The sequence below is a fragment of the Taudactylus pleione genome, unplaced genomic scaffold (genome assembly GCF_031769625.1).
Source record: "Taudactylus pleione unplaced genomic scaffold, aTauple2 ptg000314l, whole genome shotgun sequence".
NCBI classification, from domain to species: domain Eukaryota; kingdom Metazoa; phylum Chordata; class Amphibia; order Anura; family Myobatrachidae; genus Taudactylus; species Taudactylus pleione.
In genome coordinates, this window is record NW_028284715.1 from 6,944,711 (window position 1) to 6,959,646 (window position 14,936).

The 14,936-nt window shown below is 48.6% G+C and overlaps 1 protein-coding gene across 1 annotated transcript in view; it reads right to left on the minus strand.

Moving 5' to 3' along the window:
* Window positions 1–13,949: 13,949 nt before the first annotated feature.
* The window catches only part of DCAF13 (DDB1 and CUL4 associated factor 13), a 32,891-nt gene continuing 31,904 nt past the window's right edge, over window positions 13,950–14,936 (minus strand). The window contains exon 11 of the mRNA XM_088442590.1: window positions 13,950–14,296. Coding sequence (XP_088298716.1) covers window positions 14,209–14,296 — 88 coding nt within the window. The 3' untranslated portion in view covers window positions 13,950–14,208. The remainder of the gene's footprint in view (window positions 14,297–14,936) is intronic.

Here is a 14,936-nt window from a genome sequence, read left to right on the forward strand (position 1 = left end):
TGTCCAAAAGCAGTTGTTCAAGTGTGTGAACACTCCTAAACCGATAGGATGCTTCCTTCGGGCATTGGGTTCTCCTGAGAGGCAGATGTATCAAAAGGCATAAAACCTGAACCAGGTTGCTTCCTTGCATAGCTGTTCTGCTGAGGCACCATGTCGGGCTGTCCACGAGGGACCCACTGAGCGAGTAGAATGAGCAAATACTGAAGCCGGCATAGGAAGGCCAGTCTGCATGTAAGCCTGTGAGATAGTCATGCAAATCCATGTGGCTAGAGTCTGTTAGCTGGCCATCCCTTCTTGCGGTCCACGTAGATCTTCAGAGCACGGACCACATCCAACGAGGCCTCACCTGCCAAGAGGGCTGGTAAATGAAATGCCGGAACCACAGTTTCCTCATTCAGGTGGAAGTGAGAAACCACAATGGGAAGGGAACCTGGGCATGTACGAAGAACAGCCCTGTCCTGATGAAATATTAAAAATGAGCAACATGAAAGCGCCCCTAAATCCAATGGGCAGATGCTATAGCCAGAAGAAACAGTATTCGCAGTGAGCCACTTGACATCCACTGATTCCAGGGGTTCGAATGGAGGTTCCTGAAGTGCTTGGAGCACCATTGACAAATCCCATAGAGCCGCAAGAGGAACAAAGGGAGGTTGTATATGTAGAACACCTTGCATGAAGGTGTGAACATCCGGTATAGTAGAATTCTGCGCTGAAACCAGATAGACAAAGCAGAGACCTGCACTTTTAAACATGCTAGGCGGAGGCCTACGATCCAGTCCAGCCTGGAGAAAGGTAAGAATTCGAGAAACCTTAAAGACTTGTGGGTCATAGTTTCTTGGAGCACACCATTGGAAATACGTATGCCATATTCTGTGGTAAATCCTGGCTGAGGCCGGTTTACGTGCTCCGAGCATGGTCTGTCACAGAGCTGGAGAAACCCTTAGCCGTTAGGAGGGATGTCTCAAGAGCCAAGCCATTAAAGACAGACGGGCTAGGTCCGGATGTAGACATGAACCCAGAGACAACAGGTCTACTCGTAGAGGAAGTTGAAGAGGAACGTCTATGGAGAGCCTGTGAAGATCGAGGAACCAATGACGTCTGGGCTAAGCCAGAGCTATGAACGGTCGCCTCAGGACTGAGACGGCGTATCCGTGGGAGACCACTTCCCTTACTCAGACATCTGGTGTGGTTTGATGCCAAACCTGGGCACAATGAAGAAGTCGGCCTCCCACCCTGGGAGCCCCCAGAGAGAGGCCTGCCCCGTCAGGCTGTAGGCTCCTCCTCAGACTTGGCAGGTGGACGTCTAGTAGCCCAGGCCTGTTTGATCCTAGGCTTGGTGGCCTTGGTTGATGTCTGCTGTCGTGGTAAAGACTAACCCTTGGCTTTTCCTTGAGGGCAAAAGGACCGAAAGGATGACTTCCGAGGCTTTGCATTATATGCAGTGGGCAGGAACGCTGTCTTGCTAGCCTCCAAAGCAGTCACAATTTTAGCCAATTCTGGACCAAATAGGATGTCTCCTGCATAAGGCAGAGACTCTAGTGCCCGTTTTGATTCTGTATCTGCTTTCCAGGAATGTAGTCAAAGTATACGGCGGGTAACTACCGAAGTGGCAGATATCCTGGAGGCCAGGAGAGCCATATCCATAGCTGCTATACCTAAGTAGGAGGCTGCACTCTAATGTGAGATATGTAGGACAGCTGTTCCCTCGAAGCATCAGGGGGAAAAGTCTCTTCTAGGGCCTTTGCCACCCAGGCCGTAGCCCCAGCAGAATGAGTAATAGCTCCTGTAACAGAGTATATAAATTTACGACAAGCTTCTATGGTCTATCTGTAGTCTCCTTCAACGAGGTTGCAGTATGAATGGGTAAGGTGGCATTTTAACTAGACGTGTTACATGAGAATCCACTGCTGGGTGAACTTCCCATTTAGTGCAAATCAGTAGCTGGCAGAGGGTAAAAGAAACTGAACAGTTTTGGAATTTGAAACCTTTTACCGGGCATATTCCAAGCTTCACTCATGTGATCAGATAGCTGGTCAGAGTGAGGAAACTCTGGTAAAAACATTTACAAAGTGAATGTTTTTTTCTTAGGAGCGGGTTCATCCTCTTCTATTTCTGGAATAGTTTTAACAGCTCTCACAAGAGCAACTATATTTAGACGGTGGCTCCGCTTCTCCTGAGACGGAGTCAGAGTGAGAGAGATCTGCGTCTTCTGCCTCCCCAGATGATGTCTCAGAATCAGATAACTGTGTGGATTGGGAAGATATCATAGTACGTTTAGTAGGCTATAGTAGTTAAAGGCTTTACTTTTTGCAGCATTTACTGAAAAAACGTAGAGGTATTAGCCAAACTCTGTACTGAGGTAGACGGTATACAGGGAGACTGGACACAGCGTTCCCAGAGACCTGCTGGCTGCCTTGCGTCTCATGGGGGCGGATGGTGAGGGAGGATCAGCCCACGGAACACAAAGGTAGCAGTGGAATGGCGCCCTGGACTGAGGGAGGGGCTGCAGGGAGAGCTCCTTCTCCCCTTGCTGACATTAACCACCGGGTCCCCTGGCCTCCTTACATATACCCTGTGCCAGTATGTTATATGCCCTGGTGATCTACTGGAGCCGTGGGCGGAGCAGTGTCCATATCAGCGCCTCCGGTCGGTCTCCTGAGACCGGAGGCAAGACTGCGCAACAATGCGGGTCCCTGCGAACGGGGTTCTGCCTTACCTGTTTACTGAATTCCAGGCTGCAATCTGGGGTCCGATGAGCCTGGTAGCTAGTCCCCCTCGGAGCCCTGCCGGGAGTACCAAGCACAGACTTTGAGTCACGGCGCCATGGAGGGGTGATGGGGTGACAGCACAGACGCCCGGAGGACAGTCTGGTGCTGCTCGCCTGTTATAGTATAAAAAAAAATATATATATAAATAAATGACATCATAAAATAAAAGCTTAATGCAGCCCCGTTATAATGGTGGTCGAGCTCCAGCCGGACACCAACGAAACTGAAGTGCCCTCAGGTTGTGGGCGGAGTATAGGGGGAAGGACCGAAGCATCCTGGGATTGAAAAGCTTTGCTGTTGGTGTCCGGTCAACCGGACACATGAATGGTGCAGTCTGAGAACAAGAGGGGGGGGGGGGGGGGGGGGGCAGGGCCTATGAGGTGAACTGGGTAGATCTAAAGTATTAATAATAAAAAGGGAGAGAGGGAAGGGTAGGGAAGATTTAAATTGCACAGGAGTATTCGTATTGATATAACGGTATTGGGGTTGTATGTAGCATACAGAGGTGCTCCCTCAGAGAATAATTATATTGAATAGCAAAGAAAGAGAAAGAAAGACTCCTGTGGCGGGGCACACTCCGGTATAAGTAAATGGGATCAATTACAGTAAAATATATCTTTTATTAATAAATGATCTAAAAAAATTATTTTAACTGTCAGGCAAAAATGTAATCACACACACTAAAGTCTAAAGTGCAAGACAGAAAAGACATAAGGAACATACCTATAAAAATTAACTCGAATAGATGGTAAATAATATCTGCATATGCATACAGTAATTATCCAAAGATAACCTGGAAACAAAAAATTCCTATATAGTAATGGATGCAGTATAGGATTCTATGATATGGGATATATCCCGGGTATAGACTGCAAAGGTATGCAATTCTTGTATGATAGTTTAAGGAAACACATCTACTGAGTAAAAATACTGTACAAACATACAAACGTACGTGCAAATATGAAGTTACTTTCATATATTCAGTGAGGCGAAATATGTGAAAAACATATCAGACATTAACAGTGAGACATACACAAACTAATTAAAAAAGCTAAGTACCACGATTTCTATATGTACCAATTGGATAAATAATCGGAGGCGTCCCTCCCTTCTACCTGGGAGAATGAAGAAAAAAGGTCTAAAGTAGTAAGATACGTCCAAATACGGTCAGCTCTTCATTTATAACCATCAGAATTCTTTGGGCAGAAAATGGATAAGGGCTATGCTGCAGATTGCATAATACTAAGATGCTACAATTACAGAACTTTACTTAATCCATAGCACCAAAAGCATGATCTTGTCACACAGCAGTTTATTTGTGCTAGTATTCTCTGCTCAGCAACCAGCATTGCCAGCCAGGTAAGAGGTATGCCATGAAGGGTGGACTGTACATGCGCGGTAAGAGGTATGCCATGAAAGGTGGACTGTACATGCGCGGTAAGAGGTATGCCATGAAAGGTGGACTGTACATGCTTGGTAAGAGGTATGCCATGAAAGGTGGACTGTACATGCTTGGTAAGAGGTATGCCATGAAAGGTGGACTGTACATGCTTGGTAAGAGGGACTGTACATGCGCAGTAAGAGGTATGCCATGAAAGGTGGACTGTACATGCTTGGTAAGAGGTATGCCATGAAAGGTGGACTGTACATGCTTGGTAAGAGGTATGCCATGAAGGGTGGACTGTACATGCGCGGTAAGAGGTATGCCATGAAAGGTGGACTATACATGCGTGGTAAGAGGTATGCCATGAAAGGTGGACTGTACATGCTTGTTAAGAGGGACTATACATGTGCAGTAAGAGGTATGCCATGAAGGGTAGACTGTACATGCGCGGTAAGAGGTATACCATGAAGGGTATACTGTACATGCGCGGTAAGAGGTATGCCATGAAGGGTGGGCTGTACATGCGTGGTAAGAGGGACTGTACATGCGTGGTAAGAGGTATGCCATAAAGGGTAGACTGTACATGCGTGGTAAGAGGTATGCCATGAAAGGTGGACTGTCTTAACTAAACACCTGACACTTCTGCAATTTAAAGGGTATCTGCTGTAAAATAAAGTGTTATTTCGACAATTTGTGCTATTAACATGTTTTAATTATGTTGTAAGTTACCGTAACACATCATTAATTGTGTAGTTAGAAAAAAATTGTGATCTTTTTTTTTTTAAACCTTTTTAGAGATACAGTAATAAAATATGGTACAATGTCCAAATCTTTTCTTAAAAGCGTAAACAGTGCATGTGTGTGTGTGTGTGTGTGTGTGTGTGTGTGTGTGTGTGGGGGGGGGGGGGGGGGGGGGGGGAAATAGGGAGACAATATGGAAAAAAGGGGTCACTGAGAATACCACCCCTTTTACAGCAACCGAATAACCCGGGTTATTGCCGGGTCGATGCTCTGTGTGAACGGCTCCCAGAAAAATTTCCTGGGAATCTTACTCGGGTTGAGAGCTGGGTTGAACACGGGTTGTTCCCGTGTCATGCGGCAGTGTGAACGGGTAATACCCTGCTTATTTGACCCGGCTAGCGCTGAAAGATGCTGATTGGAGCTTCTGGGGCACTGGCAGATGATGTAATTTGTCAGTGCCCTGCAGAGAGATGCACATGAAGCCATTGCTTGCCTGCCTAACCTCCTGCACCACAGCAGCCTGACCAGCAGTCACAAACGCAAGCTGATACACAGCCTGCCACAGCCAGAACTGCAGCCTGCACCACAGCCTGACCAGCAGCCACAAACGCAAGCTGATACACAGCCTGCCACAGCCAGAACAGCAACCTGTAGCAATGCTGTAATCAGTCCCCACCCCTCTCTTTTGTTGCCTTTTGTGACCATCTTTGTCAGACCTTAAAACAGACCATTTAATGACTTCTATAGAGAAAAGCAGGGATTACCCGGGTTCAGTGTGAACGGTGCAAACCCGGGAATAACCCGAGTCAAGTTGCAGTGTAAACGGGGTCTGAAGCCGAGTTCGACCCGGTATTGACCAGTGTTCAAATTCCAGTGTTCAAATTTGGTGTAAAAGGGGTATTAGTAACAGCAGTTTTTTCTAAACAGGTTTGGTCTATCATGGAGATATTATACCCTGCATCTGACTTGCCAGATACGGGGTTTTACTGTGGAGAGGGGTGGAGGATCAACTTGCAATAAATTAATTAGCTGTGGCCAATAGAGACACACAGTGCTCTTATACATGTGATTCAGATGTCATTCTTTAGGGAGTACCCTTTCCCGTATGGCATTAGGAGTCTGCTATTCCTCCCACTATAAAGGTGCTGTACTCAGGGAGTGTTTGGGTGTACACCTCAGACTTTGTGACACAATGAAAGACTGTATAACGGTCAGTGAGTGTATAGGAGGAGTACCTTATACACCTTCACAGCGTGTCCTATGACATCAGTACTCACCAAATATAAGCAATGGGCCATGCAACGGAGATCTGACAAGATACAGGATGACTGTGCAGTTATTGTACACCAAGTATAAGATGACCGTGTAATTGTTACAGCTATGACAGCAAAAAAAGTCTCTCTAAGCAAAGGTTTAGGTTACTTTATACACTAGCTATGTATATAACCAGCTGCACAACACTCTAGGTAGTAGATTTACCAACCCGGGGTTTGTCAAAGCCCCCAATGATCAACAGCTTTGACCGATTCATTTAGGGTGGCAACAAAAATAACTGCAAAACCAAGCTTTATTTCTGTTGCAGTTTTAAATTCATTGGTCAAAGTTATCGACCGCCATTTAAATAATGCGACATTGGGAGGATGAGACGCTGCATGGCGTCCTGGGACACCCGGTAGCCTCCTTATATGGTCAGTTATGAATGACAACCAAAACAAACAATTAAGGGCCATTATCAACTAGCCACGAAAAGCCGCGTTTTGGCCATAAGTGTTCGCAGGTGCGAACTTTTCACACAAAAATGTGTAGCGTGCAATGCTATTGCCGAAGTTTGCGGATGTGCGAATTCTCCATAAACAAAAAACAGCAAATTGTTTTCACCATCGAAGGGCAGGTGAAAAAAAAAAAAGTGGAAAATAAATATTTTTGATAAAAATGTGAGGATTTCTTTCAGAACTCCTTTTTGCAAATTAGGCAAAAATTATTTTTTAATTAGCTTAATTTGGGCAATAATATGAGATATGGTAAGAACTTACCCTTGTTATCTCTATTTCTACGAAGTCCATAGGGTTCCACAGGAGTTAAGCTTTCAGCCTCCCAGGATGCACTAGGTCCCCCTCCTATACCCCGCCCCCGAGCCAAGGCACCTCAGTTAGTTACCAAGCCATAGGCCGGAGGAGGAGAAGGAAGAGAGAGAAAAAAGATCTGGACACATACAAGAATCACATTCTCACCAGAGGGAGACGGAAAACCGGTGACCAGAGCAAAGCCCATCTGCAGCACAGGTGCGACAGGGCGGGAGTCCTGTGGAACCCTATGGACTTCGTAGAAATAGAGATAACAAGGGTAAGTTCTTACCATATCTCATATTTTCTACTTCAGGGTCCATAGGGTATCCACAGGATACCTTGGGGATGTCCCAAAGCAGTATCCTTTAAGGGTGGGGACGCTCCTGTGCAGAAAGGAGAATCCGCCGCCCGAAGGAAGCATCCTGAGAGGCGAAGGTGTCAAACCTGTAATACCTCACGAAGGTATGGACAGAGGACCACGTAGCAGCCTTGCAGATCTGGACTGCAGAGGCACCACGTCGAGCTGCCCACGAAGAACCCACAGACCTAGTGGAATGAGCCTTCAGAGAAGGAGGAACCGGTAGGCCTTCATGAAGATAAGCTTCAGAAATAGCCATACGGATCCAGGCTGCCAAAGTTTGCTTTGAAGCAGGCCAACCCTTTTTACGGAAGCCATAGAGGACAAACAAAGCGTCCGACTTCCTAAACGAAGAAGTGCGGTCAACATAAGTCCTTAAGGCCCGCACAACATCCAAAGAGGCCTCACCCATGGAAAGACCCGGTGAGTTAAAGGCCGGAACAACGATTTCCTCGTTAACATGAAACTGGGAAACAACTTTGGGAAGAAACTCTGGCCGAGTGCGGAGTACTGCCCTGTTCCCATGAAAAACCAAGAAAGGGGTTCTACAAGAAAGAGCCCCTAACTCAGAAACACGTCTGGCCGAAGCAATAGCCAGAAGGAAAACAGTCTTAGCTGTTAGCCATTTAAGATCCACTGATCCCAGTGGTTCAAACGGCGGTCCTTGGAGAGCCCTCAGGACCACAGCTAAATCCCAAGGCGCCACAGGTGGAACAAAGGGTGGCTGAATGCGGACAACACCTTGCATAAAGGTGCGCACATCCGGGATTGTAGCAATCCTACGGTGAAACCAGACAGACAGGGCCGAAACCTGTACCTTCAAAGAAGCAAGGCGAAGCCCATGATCTAGTCCCGCTTGCAGGAAGGCGAGAATCCGAGACAGACGAAACTCCCGCGGTGCATAACCTCTCGGTCGACACCACTGGAAGAACGTATGCCACACGCGATGGTATATCCTCGCGGAAGACGGTTTCCGAGCTCGCAACATGGTACGCACCACAGAGCTGGAAAACCCCCGGGACCTCAGCATGGCCGTCTCAACAGCCACGCCGTCAAAGACAGCCGAGTCAGGTCCGGGTGACGACAAGGACCCTGAGACAGGAGGTCCGGTCGTAGCGGCAACCGCAGAGGACTGTCCACGGACAGACCCTGAAGGTCTGAGAACCAGTGCCGTCTGGGCCACGCGGGAGCTATCAACAGGAGCGTCCCTCCTTCCTGTTTGAATTTCCGGATTACCCGTGGAAGAAGGGAGACCGGAGGGAACAGGTATGCGAACCGGAACGTCCACCGGACGGACAGAGCATCCACCAGAGACGCCCCTTCGTCTCTTGTGCGAGACCCGTACACCGGCAACTTGTTGTTGTGCCGGGACGCCATGAGGTCGATCTCTGGAATACCCCATCTGTCCACCAGTAGTTGAAAAACGTCCGGGTGCAGGGACCATTCCCCCGGATGAACGTCCTGGCGACTTAGAAAGTCCGCCTCCCAATTGAGCACTCCCGGGATGAAGACCGCTGATATGGCCGGAAGATTGCGCTCCGCCCAAACCAGGATCCGAGACACCTCTACGAGAGCCGCCCGGCTTCGGGTTCCTCCTTGCCTGTTTATGTAGGCCACGGTGGTAGCGTTGTCCGAGTGGACCTGTACCGGGTGACCCTGGAGAAACCGATGTGCCTGCTGGAGAGCATTGAAGACCGCACGGAGTTCCAAGATATTGATTGGAAGCTCCGCTTCTGTCGGCGTCCACCTGCCCTGGAACAGATGTGGACCCGAAACTGCTCCCCAGCCCCGAAGACTAGTGTCCGTTGTCAACAGGACCCAATTTGGAACCCAGAACGGACGTCCCTCGCTGAGGTGGGTCGTCTGTAACGACCAAGCAAGGGACAGGCGACCCTCCGGGGTGAACACAATCGTCTGGGACTTCAGAGACTGAGGCAGCCCGTTCAACTTTGACAGGATCAGGTGCTGCAGAGGTCTGGAGTGAAACTGGGCATATTCCACCATGTCGAACACCGACACCATGGAGCCCAGTAACCTCATCGCCGAGTGTAGAGACACCCGGCGGCTGTGCAGACAACTGCGCACCCTTGACTGCAAAGCAGAGATCTTTTCCTCCGTCACGAAGATCTTTTGCTGTCCCGAGTCCAATAAGGCTCCAAGATGCAGAATCCTCCGAGACGGGATTAGAGCGGACTTCTGCCAGTTGATTAGCCAGCCGTGCCGTTGCAGCAGGGCAATGGTCAGGTCCAAGTGGCGTAACAGGAGCTCTGGAGATCCCGCCACCAATAACAGGTCGTCCAAGTACGGCAACATGTGGACTCCCTGCAGCCGCAGAGAAGCCGCCATGACCGCCATCACCTTGGTGAAAACACGTGGTGCTGTCGCCAGGCCAAAGGGTAACGCCCGAAACTGGAAGTGGTCGCTGCGGATTGCAAACCTGAGGAACTGTTGATGGCACAAAAGAATAGGGACATGCAGGTAAGCGTCCTGTATGTCCAATGACACCATGTAGTCCCCAGGTTCCAGCGCCAGAATGATGGACCGTAGGGTCTCCATCCGAAACTTCGGTACCCGCAAAGACTTATTGAGTGCTTTGAGGTTGAGAATCGGACGATACGACCCATTGGGTTTCTGTACCAAAAAAAGATTTGAATAGAAACCCTGGCCCCTCTGGGAGAATGGAACAGGCACTATAACTCCAGCCTGGAGCATAGTGTGCAATACCTTCCGCAGCTCCGTAGCCTTGTTCCGGTCTGATGGTAGACCCGTGGTGAAGAATCGAGCCGGGGGTCTGTGCCGGAAAGAGAGGGCGTACCCGTGGGAGACCACCTCCAGAACCCAAGTGTCTGTCGTAGTGACCGACCAACACTGGGCGAACTGCAGTAGGCGGCCTCCCACCCTGGGATCCCCCAAAGGGAGGCCCGGACCGTCAGGCCGTCTGGTACTCCATGCCTGCTTCCGGGGCTTGACCGATTTCCTAGGGCCAGCCTGATGAGGAAACGACTGTGGTTTGGGCCTGCCCTGGGCCCTAGATGACCGAAAGGACGATGGTCCAGAACCAGAAGGAGCAGCGGCCGACGGGAGACAAGCCGATTTGGCTGCCGCCAGCGTGGCCACAATCTTATCCAGATCCGGACCGAAGAGAACTTCTCCGGTAAACGGCAACGCTTCCAGACCCTTCTTGGAATCTGCGTCCGCCTTCCAGGATCGCAGCCACAAGGTGCGACGAGCAGCTACCGCTGCTGAAGAAATTCTAGACACCAGAGTACTAATGTCTAGAGCCGCCTCGTTGATGTGGGTGCCCGAATCACGGAGATTGCCAATCAACTCCGCCTGTTCGGCCGGACAGTCGGAATCAAAAGGAGCCTCTAATGAATCCGCCCAGCGCTCCATCGCTCTGGCAAACCAGCAAATGGCCATAGCCGGCCGTGCTCCCCCCCCCGCAAGGGAATAAGCGGACTTCAGGCAGATTTCCACCTTGCGGTCCGTAGCATCCTTAAGGGAGGACATGGATGGCATCGGCAATGTGGCACTACGGACAAGACGGGTCACGTGAGAATCCACCTGTGGAGGAGATTCCCACTTAGCAAAATAATTATCCGCGAACGGATAAGCCACCGCCAGGCGTCTCCGCGGCTGGTATCTTTTGCCAGGCTGTTTCCACGCCTCCTCTAAATGGTCCACCAACTGACCCGAAAGAGGAAAGACTTTGGCATCGCCCTTCACGTCTTTGAAAAAGGCATACTTAGACTTAGCCGCTGGGGGAACTTCGTCCTCAATCACCAAGGCTGTGCGGACCGCCCGAATAAGTCCAGGAATATATACTTTGGACTTAGCATCAGCGTCCTTAGTATGGAGAGGTTCCTGATCGTAAGGATCCAGAATCTCCTCATCATCAGACGTCCCTTCGTCATCCTCATAAGGAGCGGACAGAGACGCCACCGGCCGTTTATGAGGCCGCATCACAGACTCCCCTTGCAACACATCCGACAAGTGCTGTACAGAACTCGTCAGGGAGTTAACCCACGCTGGCTCCTGAGAAACCGGGAGCGGGGAAATAGGGAGACTGTGGGGTACCACCAATTGTCGTGGGAAACCCTGCATGGGTGACGACACCACAGACTGCTGGGACAAACCCATCGGAGTAAACGCGGGCTGCGGAGCTAACTGGCCCACTAAAGCTGTTAGCGCCTGAGCGAAACAAGCCCAGGGCGGCTCCTGTACCGGTGCTGTATCCGTAAGAGGCCGCGCCATGGACAAACACTGCCGGCAAAGGCCCTCCGCGCTACCCTCCCCCTCCGCTAACGGTACTTTACACGTGGTACACTGTAGCCGGAGGGGAAAATCACTTTCAGACATGATGGCACCACGTATGTGACCCCTCTCACCAATTATATATTAAATAGGCGAGAGACCACCCTGCAGCACCGCACCGCAAGGGCTTAGCAGAAAGAACAGGGACAGTAATAAAGCTCACAGTCTTAAGAAGAGAAGTTACAGGCAGCAGCGCTAGCACAGTCACATACAAGGCAAAGAAAATCAATTCCTGCACTAACAGCGCTGATCATTCAACTACACAGACACAGCGCTGCATACACAGACCTGACCACAGCGGAGGAGAGGTATGCGGGGGGACCCAGACCACAATGCTTCCAATGCGGGCTTCCAGCAGCGTTCACCATGCTTCTGAAAAGATGGCCGCCGAGGAGCAGAGAGAAGGCTGGCCTGGGGGAGGAGCGCTGACACAGGGCCAGTCAGCACAGTGCAGAGAGGGCTGTGTGCAGCGGGGGAGGCGCCGGCTGTGAGACAGGGAAGGCGCGCTCCCCTGGCATGCATTTAACCCCTGGGACGCCGCAGCGCTACCGCTCTGCTGCGGTCCGCTGTCCCAGGGGGTAGTGGAAGCGCAGGTTGGTCGCCTGGCTCCACGCTGCAGCCAGTCCCCAGGGAGCCCCCTGCCTGGGGACTTAGGACCATGTGATCAGCGGGGACCCACCGCGGGACCCCGCTGCTTACCTCTGTCCCCCTTGAATCCGGCCATGGTCCGGAACATCTGGGGTCACCGCTAGCTGTGACCCCAGATGCCCACCAGCATCCCCGGATCAGTACCGGCGTTCTGGTACCGGCGGGGTGTAGGGAAGACAGCATGGACGTCAGGACTGACTGTCCATGCTGTTCATCCAGATGTGCAGCCACAGCTGCATGAAGAAAAGCTTCAGGGGCTCTTCTAGCCCCCACTCCAACAGGTGCACCCGACTCCGGCCGGGCACCAAACTAAACTGGGGTGCCTTGGCTCGGGGGCGGGGTATAGGAGGGGGACCTAGTGCATCCTGGGAGGCTGAAAGCTTAACTCTTTGGTGCCCTGCGACTGACGTCACACCTATACCCCAAGGTATCCTGTGGATACCCTATGGACCCTGAAGTAGAAAATTTCATTTTATTTTTTTGGGTGAAAAAATTAAAAAAAGTGTTGGAAAATGGGTTTAAAGTAGTGGGTCAGTGTTTTTTTTTTTTTTTTTTTGTACGGGTGGGACATGTGTTACAACATGATGTATTTAAAGAAAAAAAATGTAAAATGCACTTTAGGACACAAAAATAGTTTTTTTTTTTAATCATTTTCCCAATGTTATACAAATATGCATATAACAGCCATTTAACAAAATTTAAGAACCCCAAATACTTTTATTAGGGCTACTAATACACTTCTATATTGATTTCCCATGTCAGTTAGCCTTTTTAAGGGGTACAGACTGATTTTCCCAAAATGTGCTGTACTTTTCGTTGTTTTCACCTCACGCAGTTTTCAAACAAATACGTTTTCTCGTCTTTTGTAATAGGATAGTGCGAAAAATGGCAGCGCGCATAGACAAAAGCAAAAATATCACACCGAAACACGCGAATTGTGCAAAAACTGCTCAGACGTTTTTTTTTTTCCTTTTTGCGGCTAATTGGATATGGCCAATATAATTGGCAGATTGAAATTTCAAAGGGCATATTTTATACATCAGCCAGTACTCCATGCTATTTAAAAATAGGGCTCTGCTCATTTGGAACACTCTTGAGGCAATGCAAAATGTCTGTTTTTGGCTGATTTTTTGTATGTATATATATATATATATATATATATATATATATATACACATACATATACACACATATATATACATATACACACACACACATATATATATAAATTAGCAATAGCTTTACTATAATTTTTTGCAATCTTATTTTTATTGAGTTGCGGCTATCATAATAATTTCTACTCATTGTACAGGTCTACATGAAGGAGTCCTTAGGTGTAAAGGGCCCCCCCATACTTCAAGCGGCCCTTACATTAATGCGACCAGAACCCCCAGTCGGAAACGCAGATCGGCAGCCATCCATGATTGCCGATCGGTCAGGGAACTTCATGTTAAAAAAACCCTGATTTGCTGAACCCGATCATATTTTGGTCGGGTTTGACAAATCAGGGAAATCCAACACGTTGGATTTCACCACCAGTTCCCCAACCCCGGCGTCTGGGGATCAGGGAATTGCGAGAATTCCTCGCTGATGAATGGGGGCCTTTAGTGAATCTACATCTGGAGACACCAGAGTTAGTTACAAAGCAACACACAAATCAGAGTGCACAATATACTTAAATAGTCGAGTTTTATTTCAAAGTGATGTTCTTAATAACCATAAAAACCATATACAAACTTTACATAAACTTGTGAACAACCCAAGAGATCATCTTCATGGTATACCCCTCTAATCTCTCCTGGATACAAGGAATAGATATCCTAGTCCCCCACAACAGATACCACAACAGAGACAAAAAAAAAAAAGAGGGAAGAGTATTGAGCAACATTATCCACAAGAGGACACATTTGCATGCCCGCAGGCGACTCTTCAGTCCACCACAGCGACAACAGATTTCTTCTTCTCCGGGACGACGGGCACTGCGCCCTTCTTGCTGTGTTTGCGTCGATTTAACTCCCTAGAAATTTGATTGTTAATTAGAATAAGAGAAGAACCAGTGGAAAGTTGAACGCATCTACATTTTGAAATATTTGGTTTTAAATCTCTAAGTTTGTGATCTCTGCATAATGTTTGAAAGTCACTAATAGGGCTCATTCAGATTAGCACATTTTTACGTTGCATTCTGGATGAGAGACATTAAGACTATAATATAAGCGCAGTGATTAGGGGAAAAATAAAAACGATCGGAAGGCAGGAGAAAATTATGCATGATGGGTTTCCTTGTATTTTCACTGTATTGGGGTCTACAAATCAAGGCCTTCATTGAATTATTGTAGTGGTTTCTGTGGTTATTCTACATAGGGGTAAAGTAGTCTGCAAAAACTGGTTAAATACCAATCTGACAGCAAATTCTTAAATTTCAGGTTTGAAATCAGAAACACACGATACAGTGGAAACAACCAGTATACACATTTGTCACCGGAAAAGCCTCATATGAAACAAAAAAATGATACTAGCGCTGGACTTTAATAGTTTCAGGAGTAGCAACGTTTCCGAGGAAAAGGCTCCTGTTATTTTAAGCACTTAACCATGCTACAATTCACCAGTGCGACCGAGGGCCTACACCACCACTGTAAGACTAGTAAATCATTGGAGAC